Below are 26,218 nucleotides of genomic sequence, written 5' to 3'. Positions count from 1 at the left end.
CTCTAAATAGAATTATTTCTTAACTAATTCAAAACACCTAAGCAACTTTCTAAACCAGAAGTTTTGACCAATTACAGGTTTGAAACAGCTCTGTGAACAAAAATAGCTTATAAAACCAATACCTATCAAGATATATTTGAACACCTGCAGTAATTCAGAAAATATAGGAAAAGAAAGAAAGAAAGAAAGGAAGAGAAATGAGAAGAAAGAGGCTTCAGCAATAGGTTGTGGAAGAAGAAGAGAAGGGAAGAGAGAAAAGAAGAGTTTGAACCTCTCTCTCTAGCCCCCTTGATCTCTTTTATTAACTTAATTCTAAAATTAAGTACAATTACTTGGATGCCCTTAATGGGGCGGCCAGCACTAAAGAAATAATTAAAGAAACAAAAGAAAACCCATGACCAACAAACATAACCTTAAACACTACTTAAAAGAAATAAAAAACACTAAGGCCCATTCAGCCCATTCTCACTACACTCCCCCTCAAACTAAGCATAGATGTCAATCATGCCCAGCTTTCTTACATAATGTTGAAGCTTTGCCTTTGGAACTCCCTTAGTTAGAAAATCTTCTAGGTGCTCTTCTAATGCAATGAAAGGAAGGCACTTTGAAGCCACTCTTTCCCGTATAAAGTGTCTGTCTACCTCAATGTGCTTAGTTCTATCATGCTGAACCGGGTTGTGAGCAATGTAAATAGCAGCCTGGTTATCACAATACAATACCAATGGCTCGTCACATGAAACACCCATCTCATCAAGCAGAGATCTAAGCCATAACAACTCAAAAACCCCATGGGCCATAGCCCTATACTTTGCCTCAGCTGAAGACCTAACAACCACTGACTATTTACTTCTCTAGGAAATAATATTTCTGGCTACCATAGCACAATAACCTGATGTGGATCTCATGTCATCTACATTTCCTGCCCAATTAGCATCTGTATATGCTTCTACCTTCATGTGGCCATGTTTAGCAAACAATATACCCTTCTCGAGGGTTCCCTTAGATAGCATAACACCCTTTCTGCAGCAATTGTATGTGTGTCTCTGGGAGCATGCATGAACTGGCTGATGACACTTACAACATATGAAATGTCTAGACGAGTCATACATAGATAAAGAAATTTCCCTAGTAATCTCTGAAATACTCCATTGTCAGCTAAAAGTTCCCCATCATTAGCTGAGAATTTATGATTCACATCAATAGGGCAGGGGCAGTTTTAGCACCAAGTTTTCTAGTCTCAGTAAGAAGATTCAGGCATTCAGCACATACTTCGGTTGAGAAATTAAGATTCCTTCCTTGGACCTAGCAAGTTCAATGCCAAGAAAATACCGTAACTCCCCTAAGTCTTTGATCTCAAATTCAGAACTAAGAAACTTCTTAAGAGCACTAACTTCTTCTTTATCACTGCCAGTAACCACAATATCATCTACATAAACAATAAGGAATGTCACCAATGTGCTTCTTCTCTTAACAAAGAGGGTATGATTTGATTGAGTCTGAGTGTAGCCAAACTGAACAAGAGCATCCCTAAACCTGTCAAACTAAGCACGTGGAGATTGTTTCAAGCCATAAAGTGATTTCTTCAATCTGCTCACCTTACCTTGCATCTCCTTGCCATATATACCAGGAGGAAGGGACATGTATACCTCTTCAGTGAGATCACCATTCAGGAATGCATTCTTAACATCAAATTGATACAGAGGCCAATCATAGCTCACTCCTAAGGATAAAAGGACTCTCACCGAAGTCATTTTAGCAACTGGAGAAAAGGTTTCAATGTAATCTATCCCATATAACTGGGTATATCTCTTAGCAACAAGACGGGCCTTATACCTCTCAATTGACCCATCTACATGATACTTGATAATGAAAACCCACTTGCACCCAACAGGTTCTTTCCCCATTGGCAAGTCAACAATATCTCAGGTATTGTTTTTATCAAGGGCTTCTATCTCAGTCCTCATAGCATTCCTCCATTTTGGTGTGGCTAAGGCTTTTGAAACAGACTTTGGGATGGGTTGAGAGGAAATGGAGGCTAGAAAGGCATAGTAGGATGGGGACAACAAGCTATAGGAAAGGTGTTTGGAAATATAATGAGTTGTACATTTCCTCTTACCTTTTCTCAAGGCAATGGGTAGGTCAAGGTTGGGAAACGAGGTTGCTAGTGGAGGAGGTGACGGACATGTCCTCTCTTCAGTAATTGAAAGCGCCTAAGACTCAATTGGAGGTGTGAGATCAACTTGTGTTTGCCTTAGCCTTTTTTGCTAGTACCACCTTTGGAGAATAGGATGAATGGTAAAAATTGGAGGACTAGTAGGAGGAGGGGGAGGAGCAGGAATGGAAGACCTCAAAGGAGAGGATTCCTCCATGGAATGGGGGTAACTATGGAGGGCTTGACATGAGACTCAACTAGAGCTGGCAAGGGAAGGGATGAAGAAAACAATGCAAGAGATCTCTCCCCCTCAGAAGGACGATTATAAAAAGGAACTGACTCTGCAAAGGTGACATCCATGGAAACAAACCGAGTGCCACTAATGGGATCAAAACAGCAATACTCTTTTTGTGTGGAGGCATAACCAAGGAAGATACACTTCTGAGCCTTGGGGTCAAACTTATGTCTCTTAGAATTGGGAATGTGGACATAACAAGCACAACCAAAGACCCACAGAGGAATGGAGAAAATCTCAACACCAAGAAAGAGGACTCCAAAAGGAGATTTTAACCCCAAGGCTTGAGAAGGTATGCGGTGACTCCAAAAGGAGATTGTAACCCCAAGGCTTGAGAAGGCATGCAGTTAATAAGGTAAGTAGCTGTTAAAACTGCATCACCCCAAAACTTTATAGGAACGTGGGTAGCAAAAAGGGTGCTCCTTGCAACTTCCATAATATGTCTGTTTTTCCTCTCCGCTACTCCATTTTGTTGTGGAGTGCGGGCACAAGAACTCTAATGAACAACCTCAAACTTCTCAAGATAGGAGGTAAGGTCCTTCTCAAAATATTCCTTAGCATTGATGCGGGTGTTAAATTGAGTATGTGTTTATGGAAATGTTGCACAAGTTTAGGCACTTCAACATGAGAGCGCATAAGGTAAATCCAAGTATATCGTGAAAAATCATCAGTAAACATGATGAAATATTTATAGCCACCCATGGTAAATGGTAAGGCCCCCACACATCAGAGTGAACAATATTAAAAGGAATAGTTGATCTTTTATTACTTGAAGGATAAGCGTTCTTACAAGCAATGAGAACTCACAAGACTCACAATGTAGACTCAATAGACTAATTCCTTTAAATAACTCTGGAAACAATTGACTCAATGAATAAAAAGACAAATGACCCAAACGACTATGCAATGTTTTAAAAGCGCAAAGCGCAAGAGCCAATTTGCGCCTGAGGTGAGAGGCGCAAGGCAATGCATGCGCCTTTTTGAACCAAGGCGCAAAAATACAAAAAAAAAATTGCTAAGATATAAAAAGAAATGTTAGAAAATTAAAAAAAAGCCAAAAAATAAAAAAAATATTAAACAAAATATTAATAAGAAATATAAACTTAATTTTAAAAATTAATGGTTTAAAAAAAACTATTATCTAAAATTAAAATACATAAACATAACATGTAAAGCATATTCAAATGAAAATTTAACAATAAAATCAAACATATAAAACATTTTCAAGCATGTAAAGACCACAATCTCTTTTTTCCTCAATTGCATTACTTCAAGTAGCTAATGTGATGTAAAACATATTGCATTCTTGATTTTGTGAGTCGCCTTTGTGCCATGCCCCTCAAGGCAAGTCCAAACAAGTCCATGTTCAGGTCTTAAATTCTTAATTCTCACACAGGAAAGTAATGATTTTATAATTTTAATTGCCTTTTAAAAAGATGTTTTATAAAGATGAATGAATGGACAACATTAGCAAATAGGGAGTGTGCACCAAGCGTGCGCCTTTTGAAAGTGTTGTGCCTAGGACCTATGTGCCTAGGCGCGCCTCAAGCATGCCTTTTAAATCACTGCGTCTATGACATAACATAATACTAGTTCTCTTAGGTTGTACTTGGCTTTGCCCAAGCATGTCTAACAGATAGATCCCATTCGCCTTATGGCCACTCCCAATCACCTTCTGAGATTTCATGTCCTGAAAAACACAATATGAAGGAAAAAAGGTCACACTACAATTCAGGGATTTAGTTAAATTACTAGTTGAAAGCAAATTGGTATTAAGTTTAGGTACTTGAAGAACAGATGACTAAGGTCAGGGCATTAGAGGTCTTTTTTTGATCAATAGCATTAGAGGTCTTAATGTCTCCCTTTCTTGTGATAGGGGCAAGAGAGCCATCAGCAAGGGATATCTTATCCCAACCAAAAAGGAGTTGGTAAGAGATGAATAACTATGAAACACTGGTCATATGGTCAGAAGCACTAGAATTAATTATCCAAGGGGTTTTATGTGTACCTGAGACAGAAGCATGATGTGTAGTGGCACGAATACCTGAGTGAGCATATGTAGAGGAAGGAACGGTCTTTGAAGGAGTTGTAGCAGTGGACTCCAAATGACTGATTATTCGGCCATACTTCCCATACTCAGCCCTGGCAGCTGCAAGCTGTTCTCCCACTAACTTCTCTCCACCTTGTCCTTGTTCACCTTGTGAGGAGGTGGCTACATTTGCATTTTCACCTTTTCCAGTATCAAACCTTTTTCCACCATTTTCTTTCTTGAGTCTAGCAGGAATGAGCTTTGGATGCAGCCAGTTGGCGTCTTTAGTGTGTTTAGGCTTCTTGCAATATTCACAGATGACATTTGTCTTCCCAGTGTTAACCTTTGGCTTTATCTCGGCATTGGCATAGTGACCAACCTGCGGCTCAACAGTCTGAACTTGTCTTCAGCTCTTCTCATTGCTCACCATAGCATACGCCTGAGACAAAGTCACCTCATCCTTTGCTAAAACATTCTACCTCACAATATCATACTCCGAGTTGAGTTTAGTGAGGAACTCAAAGACTTGATTTCTCTCCACCAACTTCCTATGTGTTTCTACATCCTTTGTGCAACCCCAAACAACAGTCTCCATCAGATCAATCTCTTGCCAAAGAGATTTCAGCATAGAGAAGTAGATGGCTAAGGGCTTCTCCCCCTGTCTTAGACATCATGCTTCAATTTGTAGGCCCTAGCAACATTAAGCTTTTAGTAATAGGTCTTCGTGACACTATCCCACACTTTTGTAGTTTCCATCCACAGGTGATGCTGACTAATGTGTGGTTGCATAGAATCCACTAACAAACCCACTACTATGTAGTTTTCCTGCATCCACCTTTCATAGGTAGGATCATCCTCCTCCGATTTCTTCTTGCTCCTAGTGATGTAACCCCATTTTCCTCTACTACACACATGTATCGTAATAGATTGAGACCATGCTAAATAATTGGTCCCATCTAACTTCACAGTAGTCACAACCCCAAAATGATTCTCCACTCCATGTCCAAATCCGGAATCCGTGGAATATTTGGTTTTTCCTCTAGTTCACTCCATTGAGCGAACGGATGCAAACGAAAATCAAATTAGGGTTTTACTAGGCTAGATTTACTGTTCTAAGCAAAGAACAACCCTTCAACCTCCCAAAAATAGGGTTTCACAGGACCTAACGAGATGGGGAGAAAGAGAGAAACTTACCGCTCCTACCAGAGGTTTCAGAACTCGGTCCAACCAAAACTGCCCTCAATAGAAATCAAAAGGCTTAACTCTGATCCCCAAGCGCTTGGTTCAAACTGTCTCTACGACTTGTAACAGGATTTCGCCATTTATTTAGGGTTTTTAGGAAAAATCTCCAAGAACCTGCCTTGGGCTTCAACTAAGGATGAAAACCTCCACAAAAGCTCTCCAAAAACCCTCCTAACTGGGCTGCATAAGTTGCTGATTGATCAACTGATCAGTTCTCCACACACATTACGTATGGGCAAAGAAAAGAGAAAGAAGTCAAAAGTGAGAACCCGCTCTAATACCAAGTTGAGAAATACACCTGCAGTAATTCAGAAAATATAGGAAAAGAAAGAAAGAAAGAGAAAGAAGAAGAAAGAGGCTTCAGCAGTAAGTTGTGGAAGAAGAAGAGAAGGGAAGAGAGAAACGAAGAGTTCGAACCTCTCTCTCTAGCCCCCTTGATCTCTTTTATTAACTTAATTCTAAAATTAAGTACAATTACTTGGATGGCCTTAATGGGGCAGCCAGCACTAAAGAAATAATTAAAGAAAACAAAAGAAAGCTCATAACTAAGGCCCATAACCAACAAACATAACCTTAAACACTACTTAAAAGAAATAAAAAACACTAAGGCCCATTTGGCCCATTCTCACTACAAGAATTACTTTCTAAATAACCTTAAACACTACTTTCTAAATCAGAAGTTTTGACCAATTACAGGTTTGAAACAACTTTGTGAACAAAAATAGCTTCTAAAACCAATACCTACCAAGATATATTTCAACACCTTGTTCTTGAGTGGATGGCAGGACTATATACAGATGCTTGACCAAACACCAAAAGAGGCTAGATGCTTGGCAGCTAGCATTTAATTTGAAAACTTTGTTCAGTTCAGATGGGTACAGAAACTGATTCATAGCAAGAGAGGGGGCAAATAGAGATGAATTGTACTGGGGTTCTGCTATAGGGGGCAGAGAGTTGTAAGAATGTGAAGATGCTTGGTACGTGGGGCTTCTATAAGCTTGTTCCTTAGCTAGCTGAAACAATACATACCAAAATAAGTTCTAAAATAATACAATTCTTATTTAAACCTCAAATATCCCAAAGACAAAAAAAATCCCATCTAAAATTTGTTGGATGCTTGTAAATCTACTATAACACATTCATTTGATATCCAAATCATAATCCTGGGCCTGCTGGATAGGTAATTCAATAAGTTATCAAACCAAACAAGCAAGTTTTGGCCTCTCAAATTTAAGACACAAGTTGAGTGATAGACTTGATAGTGTGTTTCCCCTCCAGTTTCTATTTGAGGCCCAAATGACTCACAAATAATTTAGTTAGCTGTAATTAAATGTTTGCAGGGCTGAGATATGCTGGCACAAGAAATGGCAATGCACAGGAACTGCTATATGATTATGCTATCTACTTTTTGAATGAGGTATGTCATGATGCTGCTTTGCATATCTCTGATGATTGGAAATCTAAGTAGTTCCCATTCAACACTTGCAGATCAAGCCTGTATCTGTTACAAGTGGGTGCGTCTTACCAAAGGGAGTGTCCCAGTATGTAGATCGAGGGACCCTGGAGTTATGTCTACACCTAATTGTTCTTTCTCTTTCAGTGGTAAGGAGGCTTTATTATTTTTGGTTCTATTCCAGTTGCAAATAAGACTTATCAGTTTACAATCATTTATCTGATGCTAATATTTTGTAAGACCAGGTTATGTCAGGCTCCGGGCATCTGCCAACATTTCGGTTGTTGCGGTATCTTCGCAGTAGAAACTCTGCTGATGGGAATGCTAGTTATGGTATCCAAATGGCTGTAAGTTTGGCATGCCCTTTTCAGGAAAATGAAATGTACTAAATTGTAGCCATCCATGCTTAGGAACTTTCATATATTCATTTCCAGAAATACCTAATTAAACTGAAAACCTTTGTTTGAATAAAATTTCTGAACAGAACTGTAATAGGACATGCCATCCCATTCCAAGCCCAACTTAATGTGGTGTATTCTATCATTCCTAGCATGTATAAATACATGATAAATAAAGGAATTTGTAGAGAGGTTTGGGAGAAAAAAATTAGGACACTACTTGTATGCTACAACCAGGATACTTATAAAAAGACAATAATACCATTAAAATATTTAAGAAATTCAACATACTAAAAGCTTTGCATGTAACAATTGATTAGAGAGAGAGACTGGGATCATTTGAGAGGGGAAGGACGGACAAGGGTAAATGTACATGTGCTAAAGGAAGAGAGGGTGATGTGGGAATAGGAGGTGGTATAGAAATGTAACCTTTAGTTCCATTTACTGTGAAAAGTAGATAAAAGAATTGTGGGGAAGTTTTGATGTGGAGGTGGGAAAGTCTGTCTTTGGTTAGAAGAGTGAAATTGACTGGCTGATACATCTATATAGGGTTAGGAATTCTAAAAACTCTTAACCTCAATGTGAACTAAACTAGGTTACTATAGAATATGGCAAATGGCAAACCATGATTCCAATACTTAGAACCATGATCTAATATACATAAATTAAAGGTGGTTCTGTTACAAACAATTAGTTAAGTAAGTTTTATTAGGTTATTTTAAGTTTATGGTTGAGATCAGAAGAAAAACAGTCTTTTGAGAATAAAGGATTGTTTAGAACAGATGCTGAAATCAAAATAAAATAACAGAAATCATTCTTCTAAGGAAGAGAAGATGAAGAAGATGGCGGCAATAAGGGTTCAGAGTAAGAGAGTTTCGAACCTTAATCTCTACTCTTACACCCCTAACACTATTTTATTAAGTTAAACTTTGATAATTTACAAAGAGGCCCATAGTTGGGCAAGAAATTAAAAGAACATAACATAGAAAGAATAGGCCCAGAATAAGGCCCATTACAGCAAAGAACATAAAAGATAAAAAAAAGGATAAACAGCCTATGGGCCATTCGGCCCATTTTCTCTACACTCCCCCTCAAGCTGAGCATAGATGTCAATCATGCCAAGCTTGCCAGTATCATGCTGAAGTTTAGCCTTGGGAATGCCCTTGGTGAGGAAATCTGCTAAATGTTCTTCAGAGGTGATGAAAGATAGACATACTTCACCAAAAGTCACCTTTTCTCGAATGAAGTGTCTGTCAACTTCAATATGCTTAGTTCTGTCATGTTGTACTGGGTTGTGAGCAATGTTGATGGTGGCCTGATTATCACAGTATAACATCATTGGCTTATCATGCTCAATCCCAGTTCCTCCATCAATGATTTTAACCACAATAGTTCAGAAACTCCATGTGCCATGGCTCTGTATTCTGCTTCTACTGAAGATCGAGCAACACCAGATTGTTTCTTGCTTCTCCAAGAGACAATATTAACCTCCACCAAGCTGCAGTACCCAGAAGTAGATCTTCTGTCATAAATGTTTCCAACCCAGTCAGCATCTGTATAGGCTTCAAGTTTCATATGGTCATGCTTGGCAAACAGAATTCCCTTTCCAGGGGAGCCCTTCAAATAACAGAATTCGCTTTGCTGTTGCCATATGAGTATCTCGGGGAGCATGCATGAATTGGCTGATGCAACTGACAGCATATGCAATGTCTGGCCGAGTCATGTATAGATAAAGAAGTTTTCCAAGGAGTCTCTGGAAGACTCCTTTGTCTTCTAACAATATTCCATTTGAAGCAGAGAGTTTATGACTCATATCAATAGGAGTAGCAACTAGTCTAGCACCCATCTTCCCTGTTTCAGAGAGAAAATCAAGAACATACTTCCTCTGAGAGATAAGAATCCCATCCTTGGATCTAGCAACTTCTATGCCAAGGAAGTATCTCAATTCCCTCATATCTTTGATCTCAAACTCTGTATGAAGAAAAGATTTGAGATCATTAATTCCTGAAACATCATTACCAGTCACAACAATATCATCAACATACACAATCAGGTAAATTGTCAGGAATCTTCTCCTCTTCACAAAGAGAGTATGATCAGACTGTGTCTGTACATAGTCAAAGTTAACAAGGGCAGCCCTAAACCTCTCAAACCATGCTCTAGGGGACTGTTTGAGTCCATAAAGAGATCTCTTCAGCTTGCATACCTTTCCTTTCATATTTGTTTCATACATCCCTGGAGGAAGAGACATATAAACCTCATGTAATTCTCCATTCAGAAATGCATTCTTTACATCCAGTTGATAAAGTGGCCAGTTAGAGTGAGCAGCAAAAGATAGAAGCTCTCACAGAAGTCATCTTGGCAACAGGGGCAAATGTCTCCAGATAATCAATCCCATATGTCTGTGTATAACCTTTTGCAACCAGCCTAGCCTTGTACCTCTCAATGGTGCCATCAGCATGATATTTGATAGTAAAGACCCACTTACAGCCAACTGGATCCTTCCCTTCAGGCAAATCAACCACTTCCCAAGTGTCATTCTTGTTTAGGGCATCAATTTTGGATCTCATAGCATCCCTCCATTCTGGAATATTAAGAGCTTCTGACACAGACCTGGGAATTGGGTTAGAGGCAATAGAAGAGAGGTAGGCAAAATATGAAGGAGAAAGCAAACTATAAGAAAGGTGTTTGGAAATGTAATGTGCAGTACACTTCCTTTTTCCTTTTATAATAGCAATGGGAATATCAAGGTTTGGGAAGGATGGCTCCAAAGGGGCTGAAACAGTACCTGTTGTCTCATTTGTAGTTGGAAGTGCATGAGGCTCATGTGTTGTAGGGGAAACAACCTGCTCATTTCTGGATCTTTGCCTTTGATACATCCTGGGATTAAAAAGAGGACGAGGAGGTAAAGGGGGAGGAACACTAGGACAGGAAGAGGAAGAGCAAAGACCTGTGACAAACCCTCCCCCTTTGGACAATGTCCCTCCATAGAGGAACCATAAAAGGAAGAAAGCTCATCAAAGGTGACATCCATTGTGACATATCGAGTACCAGTCTTTGGATCAAAGCAACAATAACCCTTCTGTGTGGGGGAATAACCAAGGAAGATACACTTGTGGGCTTTTGGTTCAAATTTATGTCTTTGGACACTAGGGATATGTACATAACAGGTGCAGCCAAAGACACGAAGAGGAATAGAAAAAAGCTCATTGTTCGGATGAAGGAGACTGAAAGGAGTGAGAACAGCATCACCTCAAAACTTTGTAGGAACATGTGAGGCAAACAGGATACTTCTTGCAACTTCAACAATATGTCTATTTTTTCTTTCAGCAACTCCATTCTGTTCTGGGGTCCTAACACAGGTGCTTTGATGAATAACCCCCAAGTGAGATAGCAGGACAAGTTCTTCTCAAAATATTCTTTTGCATTGTCAGATATGAAAATTTTAATCCTAGTATCAAACTGGGTTAGGACAAATTCATGGAATTGCCTCACAAGTCTGAGAACTTCATCACGAGATTTCATCAGGAATATCCAAGTAAACCGAGAAAAGTCATCAATGAACAAGATAAAATATTTGTAGCCACCCATAGAGGGTAAGTGGTAAGGCCCCCACACATCAGAGTGCACAATATTAAAAGGAGAAGATCTTTTATTACTCAAGAGATAACTGTTTCTACAATGCTTTGACAGCTCGCAAGACTCACAATGAAGACTGGACAAACTAATTCCCTTAAACAGTTCAGGGAATAAATGACTCAATGCAGAAAAAGAAAGATGACCCAAACGAAAATGACATAACATGACTCGATTGATAGACTCTATAGATATAGACCCAAAAGCAGCTTTTCCAAGTTGTTCAGGGCACTGTCCCGGAGTATCAAGCAGGTATATTCCATTTGCCTCACGGCCACTCCCAATCACCTTCTGAGACTCCAGATCCTGAAAAACATAGTAGGAAGGGAAGAAGGTTACACAACAGTTTAATGACTTAGTTAGACTACTTACAGATAACAAGTTTGTATTTAGTCTAGGTACATGAAGAGCAGAAGGAAGGATCAAGGAATTTGTAGCCTTGATGGTTCCCTTGCCGGAGATAGAGGAAAGAGAACCATCGGCTAGGGTGATTTTGTCACGTCTAGGAAGTAAATCATATGAAACAAACAAGGTAGAAAGGTTGGTCATATGATCAGAAGCACCTGAATCAATAATCCAAGGGATCCTACAATTACCTGAAATGGTTGCATGATTGGCAGAAGCTCGTATACCTAAATGAGCAAATGCAGAAGAGGTTGAATTTTCTGAAGGGTTGGAAGAAGAAGTCACACCCTCTAGGTGACTGATCATCCTCCCAAACTTCTCATATTCTGCTTTCATGGCTGCTAACTGCGCACTAGTTGTCATCTCTTCAGTTTGGTACTTGTCACTATCTGGACCAGCAACAACATTAGCATTCCCTGCCCTTTTATTATCATGCTTCTTCTGAAACCGAAGAGGTAGAAGCTCAGGATGTAATTTCCAGCACTTGTCTTTAGTGTGTTTTGGCCTTTTACAATACTCACAGACAACCTCTTTCTTCCCTGAGCCACTTGGAGTCCCTGCAACCCCTTTGGGTTTCACTCCCATATTAGCAAAGTGATCATTTAGACCAGCCCCTTGAACCTGGACAACCCTTCACTACTTACCAAGGCATATGCTTGTGACAGTGAAACACTATCCTTGGATAAAATATTTTGTTTTGTAATATCATACTCTGGGTTTAGTTCAGTTAAGAACTCAAACACCCTGTTTCTCTTAACCAGTTTTCTGTAGGTCTCTGCATCATTAGTGGTGTCCCAGGTTACAGCTTCTATCAAATCTATTTCATGCCACAAAGACTTCAGTGTTGAGAAGTATACAGCTAAAGGTTTCTCCCCCTGTCTTAAATTCTTCACATCACTTCTCAATTTGTAAGCTCTAGCCACATTTAATTTTTGGGAATAGGTTTCAGCAACACTATCCCATATTTCCTTTGCTGAATTCATCCACAAATATTGCTGACTAATTTGTGGCTGCATTGAGTTTACAAGCCACCCAATAACAGTATAATTTTCTTGCATCCACTTCTCATAAGATGGATCATCTTCTGAGGGAGCCTTTTTGCTTCCGGAGATAAAACCCCACTTTCCTCTACTACAGATATGAATCTTTATCGATTGTGACCATGCCAGATAATTAGTTCCATCCAACTTGACTGTGGTCATAGTCAGTAAAGAGTCAACAAAGGCTCCTGGAACCTGCCCAGATTCAGCAGCATTCTTGTTTTCAATCTCTGAGGAGTTCATCTCTTTAAACACTTCAAAAAAGATTTCAACCAACTTCAAAAAACACCGAATGAAGATGGAACAAGGACTGTGTTCAGCCTACCTCTATGCAGTAGTACCAAAAATCTGAGTCACACCCGGAAGCTGGGAGAAACAGAAAAAGGAGCCGCACCTTGTAGACTACACAAAACACCAACCAACTTGGTTCGGTCTTCAAGAAAGAAAATCAGAAGGCTCCAAACACTGAGAACCCAGTCCAAACACCCTGCGGAGCCCGCAAACAGATTTCTCCAAAAAATTAGGGTTTCGGGCAATACACTTGAATCAGCCAAGGAGGCAACACAGTCAGTCCTCCTCTCTCTAGAAACCACTAACAACTGGGCTAAACAGAGTCTCTTTAACAGTCTGTACGATTCAGTTCTCCATACACACCGTGTATGGGAAAAGGGGGTGAAAAAAGGGAAAAAGAGAGCCTACTCTGATACCAAGAAGAAAAACAGTCTTTTGAGAATAAAGGACTGTTTAGAACAGATGCAGAAATCAAAATAAAATAATAGAAATCATTCTTCTAAGGAAGAGAAGATGAAGAAGAAGATGGTGGCAATAAGGGTTCAGAGTAAGAGAGTTTCGAACCTTAATCTCTACTCTTACACTCCTAACACTATTTTATTAAGTTAAACTTTGATAATTTACAAAGAGGCCCTTAGTTGGGCAAGAAATTAAAAGAACATAACATAGAAAGAATAGGCCCAGAATAAGGCCTATTACAGAAAGAACATAAAAGATAAAAAAAGGATAAACAGCCTATGGGCCATTCGGCCCATCTTCTCTACAAGATCAATGATACAATGCAAGTTTCTGTGTCCATTAGAAATATTTTTGTGGATATTCTTACCAGATATTCAGCAATTATATGGTCTTATGCAAAAATAATTCATGTCAATAGCTTGGGTCCTCAAGCATGCAGATTTTTTCAGACCATTAGATCATAAGGTTTTGTTGGTACACCACAAAGGTCCATTCACTGGTACTTGAGCCTGATCCTTACTTTGGTTACTGCCATGACTGTAATTTCCAAATCCACAACCCATTTTTCTCAGTAATAATGTGTTTCAAGAAGCTAGCTACATTTGGTAAAATCTTCTCCATGTCAGTGCACAATTTACCAGCTGTCAGCTTTGAGTTGGGTGGAGAAAGTATTATATGGCAGTATTTTTGAATTTTAACTTGACAAATATTCAAATTTCATCAACTCAACTCAGCTTTAATCCCAGCTGTTTGGGGTTGGCTGCATGATCCTCTGCTGCCACTGTGCTTTATCAAGAGCCATGTTTTCTGTCAAACGAAGTTTATAGATCTTTCTTAACCACTTCAGACCACATTTTCTTTGGCTTTTCCTTTGCTCTTTTAGAAGATTCTTCTTGCACCAATTCACTCTTTCTCACTGGCTTTAGATTCTGCTTTTGTGTTGTTTATGCAATTGAGACAATCTTGCATCAGATGTATTCAATGTTCTGCAAGTGCTTCCACTATTTTAATAAAGTGAGTTGTATGGCTGAAGGTGATACATTGTCACTGTATACTTGTAATCCCTTTTTTTCCTTTTAACGAAATTTACCTTCAATATCAAGATGCACACAAAAGTGAAACATGAACTACATTGAATGGTTTTAATTGCTAATGGTCCTCATGTAAAATGGAACAAATGGAGAACAAGGAAAAGGATTAATAGATAAATGTTCTCATTCATATTACTTTGCTGGTCTTATTTGTTCAATATGTTGAGCAAGTTTTATATGTTGTCCTTAGGTGAGCTTAGCTATTGGTTTCTTATTTCTTGGTGGAGGTATGAGGACTTTTTCAACCAGCAACAGTGCTATTGCTGCTTTGCTAATTACTCTTTATCCACGCTTGCCTACTGGACCAAATGATAACCGCTGCCATCTTCAGGTATTTAATAATATAAATACCAACTGGTAATTCATCCAAAAGTTTTTTGCTGAGAAATCTTTGTCCACTGGGATGCAGTATGAAGTCTTTCTTGCTGCCTGTTCCATACAATCAGTGTATATGCTATCAAGTTTTAAAATGTTCCAACTTAGGTCTCCTAGGGTTGAATTGGTTTGGTTGGATACCATTATGGGCCTTACCGTTAATGCTGCTAAATATTTTGGATAGTGTGAAGCCTGAATGGCATTTGAACATGTGCAAATGGATGGTTGGGATTATCTGATTTAGTTGACTCTTAATGTATATCAGCATCTTGCTAGAAGGTAATCAATGTAGGCTCCAAGCTTTCTGCAAGTGTGTCAGCGGATTCAATGTACTTTTTTTTTTGTTGTTTTGATTTTAGATGGGGGATAGCAATGAGTGGATTAGTGACAGTGTTGCATGGACTCTCCTAAGTGGATGATGTTTTCATGATGAACAGACATCAGAATCTGACACTCCATGGATTCTTGAACCTTGAGGGCACTTCATTTTATGTTTCCGTTATATCTCCTAGCTTATTTGACATAAATGAAGAGCTAATGTACAAGATGAATGCCATTTTTTGTATCAAACTGCTTAGTAACAGAGGCAACATTTTAGACCCTATTTGCAGGTATGTAATGTTAGAATTCAAAAATATAAACTATTTTACTAGTATATAATTTTCCATAGATGTGTCCATGAATCCATTTGTTCTCATCTTGCCGAGTCAAAACTCTTGGATAATCGTCGGATTCTGATTCCTGTGTCCATGCCCATGCAGCACTGGTCAGTAATCAGATGTTAAAGGCTGAACCCAGATTTGGGAATTTAGCCCCTACTTTACCAGCTAGCTAGCTGGTATCTGTGGAAAATGTATATCAGTTATCCTGTACTGTCTAAAGCATCTATTTTGTTAATACCTAATTTTCCACAAAATGCATATTTTCAGGCATTCAGGCACTTGTATGTCCTTGCCACAGAAGCTCGCTGGGTTCAGACAGTTGATGTTGACACAGGTTTACCGGTTTATGCTCCTCTAGAGGTGACCACCATAGAAACAGAACATTATGCAGAAACAAGCTTTTTTGAAGTCACCCCATGCATTCTGCCAGAACGTGCTGTTGTAAGTTTAAGTTGCATTACAATATAGAAGATGTTGTATTCTTTAGGATTCCTTCTTCCCAATCTCTATAAGCTTGAGTAAATGGGCTAAGCCATGAGGATGAGATGATATAAACCTTTCATTAATTCTGGAATCAATGATGAAGATTTGGAACATATGGTCAAGCTCTTTTGTGTAAGTTTCATTGTAACCCAAGTTCAAAAAAATTTGTTCTCCTGGATCTGAAATATCTTCCAAACCTCAGTGAAAGAAATGCTTAAAGGGACTGAGTTATCTCAGAGAAGAGGGGGTCCTTTTGTAGTTTCATGTCAATAGCATAAGCAAGCTTACTTGCTTCTAGTTAACTTACTGAGACTCCTTATGAACCCACATTTGAAACTCTCTGACACATGTGAAACTAGAGAAGTGGGTAAAAGCTAAAGAGGTGTGTAGGATAGATATCCCACACCAAAGAGCTTTATCTCTGACACATGTAAAATTTTATTTATTTTGCCACACACACATAAGATATGTAGAATTGCAGAAACACTCCATATGAGCAACAGTAAAACAGTAAGATGGGCTGTGTGCAATTTCTTACACATAAATAACTGGTAAAAACACAACCATCCTGCTTGCAGCTGAAGACTGTACGGGTTTGTGGACCCAGATATTGGCCTCAAGTCATAGAGCTTGTTCCTGAAGGTATTGAAATGTACTTAACTGATTTTGCATATTATTGATACATTTCAATCCAAAATTTTGCACTTTGGAGACAAACAAACATGTTTCATACTTTTACAGATAAACCTTGGTGGAGTTCTGGGGATAAGAATGACCCATTTAATTGTGGTATTATCTATATCAAGAGAAAAGTTGGAGCTTGTTCCTATGTGGATGACCCAATTGGGTGTCAGTCATTGCTTTCAAGAGCGATGCACAAGGTTGTGATCCTGTTGCCGTTTACTACAAGCCCCCCCCCCCACAAATAAAGCGCTCTTCTAATGCCTTTTTATGATGGCAGGTGTGTGATCTGACAAGTCTGAGAGCTTGCAGTGCTGGTATCAATGGGAACAATGAACCTGGTTCATTTAAGGTTGATCAGTTGGTCAGTACTTTCTCATCTGATCCAAGCTTAATAGCATTTGCACAACTTTGTTGTGACCCTTCATGGAATAGCAGGTAAAGTATGACATTGTTGACTTTCATGTTATGTTCTTACTGAGAACATCTTTAACTTTTTTTACTACCATTTTGTGTTTTATGATCAAGATGTTGTCAGAAGATAAACTTAGAAGATGGAATGGGAAAAGAAAATAAAGGGGGACATACATGAAGTTAAACACTCAGGATAATAGGAATCTAGCTGAGCTTTACAACAATAGTGCTCGACTCCTGGAAAAAAATCTTATTAGCTATCTAGTGGTTAAATAAATCCATGCTTTTGGAATTACCGATTCAAGAAATCTTTAAGGAAAACAATAACAAGTTAGCAACTAAACATTTTTTTTCCTAATTGATGAAAGAAAAACATCCGATTTTGTTGGCAACCAAAAAAAAACTCAATGTTGTCAATATTCATGGGAAGTGAGATATTTAGCACCATGTATGACAGCCATATGATCAGATATGCCTTACCAAGCAAACATAGCTGAAGCAAGGTAACCAGTGGCTGGATTTGATCATATGCTAGCCATCATTTTTTTAGGTAAGTTATTTATGCCCCCCCCCCCAATACTAAGACCTCTCATCAAGTTTACTTATTAACTTGTACCTTGTTTGACCACAAAATAATATGGTTTAAGGTTTATTTACTGAATAGACAAAATTAGTACAGAAACAAATCATCATCATCTAAGCCATGTCCCAACTATATGGGGTTGGCTACATAAATCCTATTTCGCCATTCCATTCTGTTCAGTACCATATCCATTGTCAATTATGAGCACTTAAATCATTTCTTACTACTTCCACCTAAGTTGTTTTAGGTCTGACCCTAGCTCTTCTAGACCCTTCAAGTTGTAATGGATCACTTCTTCTAGTGTGCGCTGTAGATGATCTTCTAATGAGCATGACTAAACCACCTCAGTGTACTTTCTTTCATTTTATCACATATCGGAGCTACTCCTGGGTTCCTTCATATGATTTCATTTCTGACGCTATCCTTTCTAGTTTTACCACTCATCCATCTGTACATATGCATTTCTGCCACGCTAATGTTTCAGACATATTGTTTCTTAATTGCCCAGCGCTCTGTTTCATACAATGTAGCTGGCCTTGCAACTGTCTTATAGAAGTTTCCTTTTAGCGGAATGATATTTGCCTTTCACATAATACTCTGGATGCACCCCTTCATTTTACCAATATGCCTTTGATAGTGAAACTCCGAACTCCGAACTCCCTATCTCAAAGATTTATTGTCTAGCAAACAACAAATCTTATTGAAACTCTGAACTCCCTATGCCCCTAATCAAAACTTAGTTTTTACCATTCCCAACATTTTATATTGATTAAGCTATACCTCTATCTTTCTTCTAATTCCATAAACACTACTCTTCCAAATTCTTCTCCTAGAAGGAATAATTCCAGTTTTCTACCAATTCGAACCTCTTATCTACTAGCACATTTGGGTCCATTTTTTGTTGTTTCTTCAGACTCGGTATCATTGAGTGTACAGTCAATCACTGTATAGATTTTTGGGGATGCTCAGATTGTTTGAGCCCCTTTATATCACGTTAATTAATACTTACCTTTTCTGAAAAAAAAATGCCCATCTTTTTGTCAACTAGATGAACTTTATCTATAGGTATGTCACTTTCAGCTTCTTTGAGCCAATTTTGATTCATCCTTGGTTCCCTGATTCCCATCATCATTCTTAACTTCATCTTCAGACTTCTCTAATTGTGGCTGAGTTGTATATTTTCTAGAATGCTTAAGCCATCAATTTGAATTTATTAAATCTCTTAATTGATAACAGAGATTAGCCAAAACATGGCTGAAATTATGAAATACGATGGCTTTTTTTTATTTAATTCTAGCTCGAGTACAAGTCTCTATGAGCTAAAGGTGTTACACCTCACCTTGTCATAGATTCTCCAAAGACTGGATTTGTTCTTACCTATAGAAGGTCCCTTTCTAGGATAGGGACATGCAAAGAGAGTAATCACCTTTTGGGTTGGGCATCATCATCTAAGCCTTATCCCAAGGGAATATATGATTAATCACAGAATGCAGTTTAGTTATAATTGATAATTTATATGAGAAGATACTGCAACATCAGCTATATTGAGAAAGCGTTTTGAAACACATCTTTTCTTTTGTTCCATCATTGTAATGGTTCTCTATTGATGATTAGTTAAGTATCTTTTTTCCAGATCTGATGTTGACTTCCAAGAATTTTGCTTGCAAGTGCTATTTGAGTGTGTGAGCAAGGATAGACCAGCTCTCTTACAGGTAATTTAATCAATTATGAATCATATTGATTAGTGAAGCATGTACAAAGAAATCTCTGTTGAGTAGCATCTAATGTAGCCTGCTACTTATCTCTCCTGTTGCCCAATTGGTATTCTCCATATAGGGAGTTTACCTAACTTATATGCACCATGTGTAAGAATTAGCAAGAGCAGTTCCCAACGACTAGCTACAGGAATCCTGTTTCACCATTATTTTCTGTTCAGTGCCATTTTCATTGTTAAATTATGAGCATTTTTAAGTCATCTCTTACTAATTCAACCCATGTCCCTTTCTTTCTGCCCCCATCTCTTCTAGCCCCATCAACTCATAACAGGTCACTTATTACATGTGCTCTAGATTGTCTCCTCTGCATGTGACCAAACCATATTAGTTTACTTTCTTTCATTTTATCACCTATTTGAGCTACTCCTAGGTTCCTCTTGAATGACTTCATTTCTAACTCTGTTCTTTCTAGTTTTTTCTACTCATTCATCTCAACATTCACATTTCTGCCATACTCATTTCCTGGACATGGTCTTTGACTGACCAACACTCTGCTCCATACAACATTGCTGACCTTACAATCATTTTATAGAATTCTCCTTTTACTTGGTGGTATTCACCTATTATATAAGACTATGGATGTATCCCTCCATTTTCCCCATTCTGCTCTAACTACATTTACAATAGTAGATGTAAGTGTAAATTAAAACCTATTTTGAAAGTACCTGAACTCTGAGCTGTGTTAGAAATTACATTATCAGCCACCGGAGTATTCATGCTAACTAAAATGACAATTATGTTATATGCTGTACTTTTCCATCTTGATATTTCTTCACCTGCATCATTCACCAATGTGGTTTATTTATGAATATTTCACCAGTATGTGGTTGGACTGAATGTTTGCAGGTTTATATATCATTATTCACAATGATAGGGGCAATGGCTGAACAGGTGACTAATGGCATTTATGTTCCTGATGACACACTCTTTGTCTCTAGTTTAAAGGTGATCTCCTTTTGCCCCATACATTCCAATCTCACAATAACTTTTCAAAGTCAACAAGTTGTCTCCATCTCACTACTGCTTATTGTGGCACTTTGAACTCAGACAAACTAAAAGTATAAGCACTGGATATTCCCCAATTTTATTTGGGGTTGTTGTAGGCCAGGGTTAATTTGTAATCTGTCTTCTTTCTCTGTTCTTGTATTTGTTAGTTTGGTGTTGCCAGTTTGGGCAATGTGGTGGTGGATTTTGTATTCTTTATTTGCTTTCAGTTAATGAAGTTATATTATTTATCCCTCCAAAAAAAAAAAACTATTCAACATACTTAAGAAAATTAGTTTCCCCTAGAATGGCTGTTATTAGTAGGCAGATGTTTCTTTTTTTTCATTTTTTCTTGTTTAACTCCTAGTTTTGTTAGAATGCTTTCCTGAGATGTATCTAAATGGTTTCCGCTAGAATGGCTGTTAGTAGTAGGCAAATTAGTTTCCGCTTTATGTGCTACATTTCATCCTTGCTGACTAGTAGCTTGTACTTTGGTTTATCTCATCATGATGATACATGCATTACCATGCTTTTACCTTGCTCATTCATTCATATGAACATTGTAAAAATTTATGGGCAATGTGAGTTCTTGAAAGTTATGTAAAACTTTATATAGTACCAACTTTACTCATTGATGTGCAAAATAGTTTCATTATTCTATGGTAGATGTAATTCATGGTACTGTGTTCAGTGCTGGTCATAGTTGCACTTTGAGCCAAGAAACTTATGCCTATTTTATTTTGAATAATCTGCATGTTACTATTCATATGTTAGGAAGCATACTTGACATTGCTTCTTTTTCCTTTTCCAATACATTTGATCATCCCTAGTTTACAATTCTTATTCACTCTTCACGGATTGTGTTAATGAAAGATGGCAGAAAATCCAGTGTTATTTTCTATAATCTTCTTTCTATTTTGTTTAGATTTTAGCTCTGCAGCTTTTACTAGTAGTATAGAACTATAAATTATGTAGAATGATGAAATCAAGTCAAATTTTTACAACATTGCCAAGTAACAGTAGCACTATGGATTAACAGGCTGAAGCTATCCACTTTCAAAAATGGGAATTATGTGTTTGTCTTTCTTTCCATTAGCTCTTGAAGGAAATATTAGGTATCAATCATTGCAAGGTTTCTGCCAACAGTATGGCATATGTTACAAACTGATATCTTTTGATTTTTTTGCCACCTGATACATTACATCTTTCAATATAATCATAGAGAGAACATAGGAGTTCCTGAAAAAGTAATATCAGATAAAAATCTAATCAACTTACCTTTTTTGAGCACCTTCCTTAAAAAAGGCCATTACCCAATGTCAGTCCCAGCTATTTGGGATCTAGGATGCCAGCCCAAGATTGTACTGTTACACCAAGTAGTGGCCCCTTGGAGCATATTTCCCTAAGCTGTACACTTTAAAGCATCCTTTTCTTACTGTTTGCATAATTGCATTAAGTATCCAAATCTACCTTGGTGTCTTTGCCTTGATTAAGTTCCTAACGCCAATGATAATATGCTTACTATTTTGTCATTGCCAAGGAACAAAGAACCTCCAAAATATTTATGACCCTTATTTTATATGCTATTAACTAGCCATCCTTTTCTTCTTTCAGCTTGCATTAGCCTACAGTGAGGCCCTGATTAATGGAAGATTAAAAACTTCAAGGGGAAGCATTGTACAGTCGACCTTTATTGCGTCTCTCAGAAAACGTGTAGAAGACATTCTGAATTATTCACAAAGAATGCAAAGTGAACTCTCTACCTATTTGATTTTGGGTAAGTGGCCCCATAAGCAATCTCAAGGAGAGATGGATGTTATGCTGCTTGCATGGTTTCTTCGGTGGTTTGAGGTGCCACCTCCTTTTGTCATAAAGTCTGCTATGGAGAAGATCAAGCACAAATATACATCTTCTTTAGTCCCTCTGTTGCGGTTATTATTTCCAAGAACTCACATAAATGCAATTGTTGAAATAGACAAGTCTTGGTTGTCCTCCAGTATTCATAACTGATTTCCAAATAGCTTCATGAGGGAACAGCGTCTCCTTTCTTAACAATTCAGGGCAAAGATGTTAGATGGCTTTGAGGAGATTAGCTAGGAGGAAATACAATGTGCTTGCCTTTGTATCATCATCTGACCCACTCTACTTCTAGTAGAAGCAAGGTTTATATTATAAAACAGCATATTCCAAGAGAAACTTTTGGGACTCTAAGCCTACAAAAGATGGGGTATTCTGCCACATGAATGATAAGCACCTTACCAAAATTTAAGAATGTAAAAACAGCGCAGAAATTTTTGCCAAAAAACAGTATGGAATTCTTTTTTGTTTTTCGTATTTTTTTCTTGGTAGCAAAACAGTATGGAATTCAATCCCTAGCATTTTTTTGTGATAATGTTATCCTAATTTCTATGCTCACTTCTATCTGCTGTTTCAATGGATATTGTACATTTAGATCTTAGCACATCACCAAGAAGTATTATGCCTTTTGTGAAACACCAGCTAACATTAATGATCATGTTTATTCTTTAGTTTTAAGCACAGCAAGAATCCTCCAAGAGTAGGGTGCAGCTGGCTGCTGTGTCATTAAATTCTTCGTTTCATTCTTACCATGTGGGTTTTAAATTTTTAATGTTGTTGAATTAGAAAATCAAGTATTAGATCCAAGAGAATAATTTGCATGGGTATATCTGTTAATGAAGCTTGGTACCAATGATGATTCTATTTTTGCATTGTACATATTTGTACTGATTCCTAGCTAGTATCTTGGTTCGGTATCGAAGGGAGAAGATATTCATGAAAATCTAGAGCAATATTAGCATGATTCCGCTAAAGTGTCTACATAATGCTAATACAAGACTCTTAAGAAAATCTAGAGTATCATTCTCACGCTCCCATGTCATTATCCTGCTTCACAATAAAAAGGTTATTCCTGTAATGCTCAGGAGTAAGTGATCAGACTCTTAAGAAATTCTGATTATTTTTATGTTTATTTTAATTTAAGTATTATAATGGCAGCTATAATAATAGGAACCAATACAGGTGCCAAACCCGGGCCATGATCACCCCTGCTCAGGAGTCGGGACATAACGGGACGGTTCTAGCTAGACTTCTGGATTAACGTTGTGCCTCATATGAAAGAGTCCGGATCACCTGCCAACAAATTCATACCAACTTGATCTTGCACCGCACATCTTATACATGGCTGGTCCCATTTTATGATGGCCCCAAGTCTCATGGTGAGTTGTGTGGTGTTAGATCAAATTGGATTGGTTCCCCACAATCCAATCCACCCGTGCATTGAGAATATCTTTCCGTGCTTCAATTTACAGGTGGATTGGATTGTGTGAACTAGATTACAAAACAGATGGAGGCTAGATAACATTGGCCTTGGCTCCCTACAGCACACCTCACCTGCGCCACAGCACATCCCAACTGTGTATTGGGAAGATTTCCCATGACAAGCATGGAAGATGTTCTCAATGCACACTAAAATGTGCTGTGGTGGCTGGTGCCAATTCAGATTCATCCGCATGAGTATGGTTTAGCTGAATGCTGTGGCTATTCAGCGGTCTGTGCAACCAATGATAAGGTTTCACGCCAGTAATAAAATGTATAGGGCCTGCACCTTTTACAGTGGTGCCCATGAATTTATTACTGGCGTAGAACCTCATCATTGGTTCCACAGCCTGATGAATAGCCAAAGCATTCAGCTAATCTGAATGGGAGATGTTCTCAATATATGGTTGTAAGCCTGTAATGCCTTGCAGGTAGAAAGCGTACATTCAGATCCCCAGTCTCCGACAGAACTAGAGCCTTGTGCGGAGGCTGGAAATTAAGCAGTGACAGACAGGCCATTCTTTGGAACAATAGGGACCTGCCCAGTCTTTTAAGGCTGCTGGCTGTTGCAGTATTATGATCCCGTACTCATTGGGAGATGTTCCCAATACATGGTTGGGATGTGCAGGGGGGTGCCACCTTGTGGGGAGATCACTTTGGCTGTTTAGAAAAAACAGCCTGGGCTGATTTGGGAGCTCTTGCACATGACACCTTAACTAATTCACATCCTCATTGGTCTTTGTTGAGTGTAAATACTGTTTTATCCACACTCATGATTAGATGTCATTCACAACGGGCAACCAAGACAGCCCCAGGCTGTTTTTTCAAAACAGCAAAGTTTTTACCCTTGTGGGGCGCTGATGTGAATGCGGCAAATCTTAGGAGGTGCTCCTACAGCCCTACTAGGTCGAGCTACACCAAATCTATGGATAATACAGAAAAACTAGGATATTTGATTTTTTGGGGGCTTAAATATTTAAACTACCCTTATGGTTTAGTAAATGAACACAAATTTACCCTATTGTTTAAGAAATTGTTTAAAGTATCTCGAACATTTCTCATAATGGACAAAATCCTCCCCTACCGTTAGTGTGACAATCCGTTCGCATGTGATGTCACATGACATTAGAGGTGTCAATTGAACTGGATTTGGTCCAATCCGATCCAGTCCAATGTAAGTCCATTACAAATGGACCAAGTCCAATCCAATCCAATGAATGTTTTGGAACATTTTGGACTGGCTCAATGTTTGGACCATCTAATCTGTTCAAATTCGTTTTAATTTAGATTGGTTTCAACCCAAATCCGGTCCATTGACACCTATATTCTTATATTAATAGACTAGATATTGGCTTAATCCAACCCAATCTAATATAAATTTATTATAGACGGACCAGGTCCAATCCAATCTAATAAATATTTTGGACTGGATTGGTCTAATCCAATATGTCTTGTTGGTCCATCCAAATTGATTTTCCAAAACTGGTCCATTGACACCCTTACCTGACATATATAATTTTTTTAATTCCAAAATTACCCTTCTGTGATCAATTTTGCCCTTTATTATTCTTTAAATTTTCATCAACCTGAGAATCAAATTGATCTTAAAATTTTACTTGAATCAAATTTTCAAAATAAAATCAAACAGGAGTTTCTTTCACACATGACTAAGGTTTTCAGTTGTTTATCTAAGGTTTTGAAAGAAAGATAAAAAGAAGATGGGGAATGAGCGTAGTACTCTCTCTGGAGTTTAGCTAAGGTTTAAACAACGAAGAAGAAAAAAAAGATTTCTCAACTGGACAGAATTTCAGTTATGCCCCTGCAAGATTTAATGGGATTTCAGCGCTTTCTGTCTATTGTAAGAGAGGACAGCATTTTCAAGGCTTCTGCATCTTCTGGTCTTCTTCCGGTTTTCCCAAGAAAAACAGAAAAGCTTCAATGTTTGTTCATTGAGAGTGGAGTGTTTTGGTGTCACCTCACAAAAGTTTGTTCATTGAGAGTGGAGTGTTTTGGTTCACCTCACAAAAGTTTCTCTGTATTCTTCCAATGGTTGACTTTAGAAGATCAAAGGTGAAGGCTTCTAAAGTAGTTGAGGAGGTCGAATTTAATGATGTAAAGAAAAAGAGAATGAAAGTGATTAGGATGAACCTGTTACTCTCAAATCATTCATACAGAATGTTACACTTTGGAGTGAACTCAAAAATTGTATCCAAAACGATTCATGAACTCAGAAATTGGCTCCACAGACACGGTATCAAATTGTGCTACGGTGTTTCTTATATCTTGTCTACAGAATGCAGAATTCGAGCCTAACCAATCATGTCAGTACAACCTTGTTACTTATCATGGCATGGCTAACATCTTCCACCAATCGAGCCCAACCAACAGTGTAATCAGGACACTCCACCTTTGGACCCACTGTTTAATCAGTTAT

General features: G+C 38.2%; 1 protein-coding gene across 3 annotated transcripts in view; it reads left to right on the top strand.

Moving 5' to 3' along the window:
* Window positions 1-22,863, top strand: part of EMB2771 (E3 ubiquitin ligase) — a 73,196-nt gene extending 50,333 nt beyond the window's left edge. For 2 of the 3 annotated variants that reach the window (XM_010255483.3, XM_088897779.1), the window contains exons 27-37: window positions 7,059-7,135; window positions 7,207-7,320; window positions 7,417-7,518; window positions 14,682-14,822; window positions 15,796-15,969; window positions 16,590-16,653; window positions 16,753-16,892; window positions 16,973-17,130; window positions 19,323-19,401; window positions 20,311-20,409; window positions 22,063-22,863. In XM_010255483.3, the coding sequence (XP_010253785.1) occupies window positions 7,059-7,135; window positions 7,207-7,320; window positions 7,417-7,518; window positions 14,682-14,822; window positions 15,796-15,969; window positions 16,590-16,653; window positions 16,753-16,892; window positions 16,973-17,130; window positions 19,323-19,401; window positions 20,311-20,409; window positions 22,063-22,458 (1,544 nt within the window). In that variant the 3' untranslated portion in view covers window positions 22,459-22,863. Of the gene's footprint in view, window positions 1-7,058; window positions 7,136-7,206; window positions 7,321-7,416; window positions 7,519-14,681; window positions 14,823-15,225; window positions 15,478-15,795; window positions 15,970-16,589; window positions 16,654-16,752; window positions 16,893-16,972; window positions 17,131-19,322; window positions 19,402-20,310; window positions 20,410-22,062 lie in introns of those variants that run through there. The other variant, XR_016082431.1, reaches the window with a different exon arrangement.
* Window positions 22,864-26,218: the final 3,355 nt, after the last annotated feature.

This window comes from Nelumbo nucifera, chromosome 2, assembly GCF_055504915.1.
Source record: "Nelumbo nucifera cultivar China Antique chromosome 2, China Antique-T2T, whole genome shotgun sequence".
NCBI lineage: Eukaryota > Viridiplantae > Streptophyta > Magnoliopsida > Proteales > Nelumbonaceae > Nelumbo > Nelumbo nucifera.
This window is presented reverse-complemented; position numbering and strand designations above follow the sequence as displayed.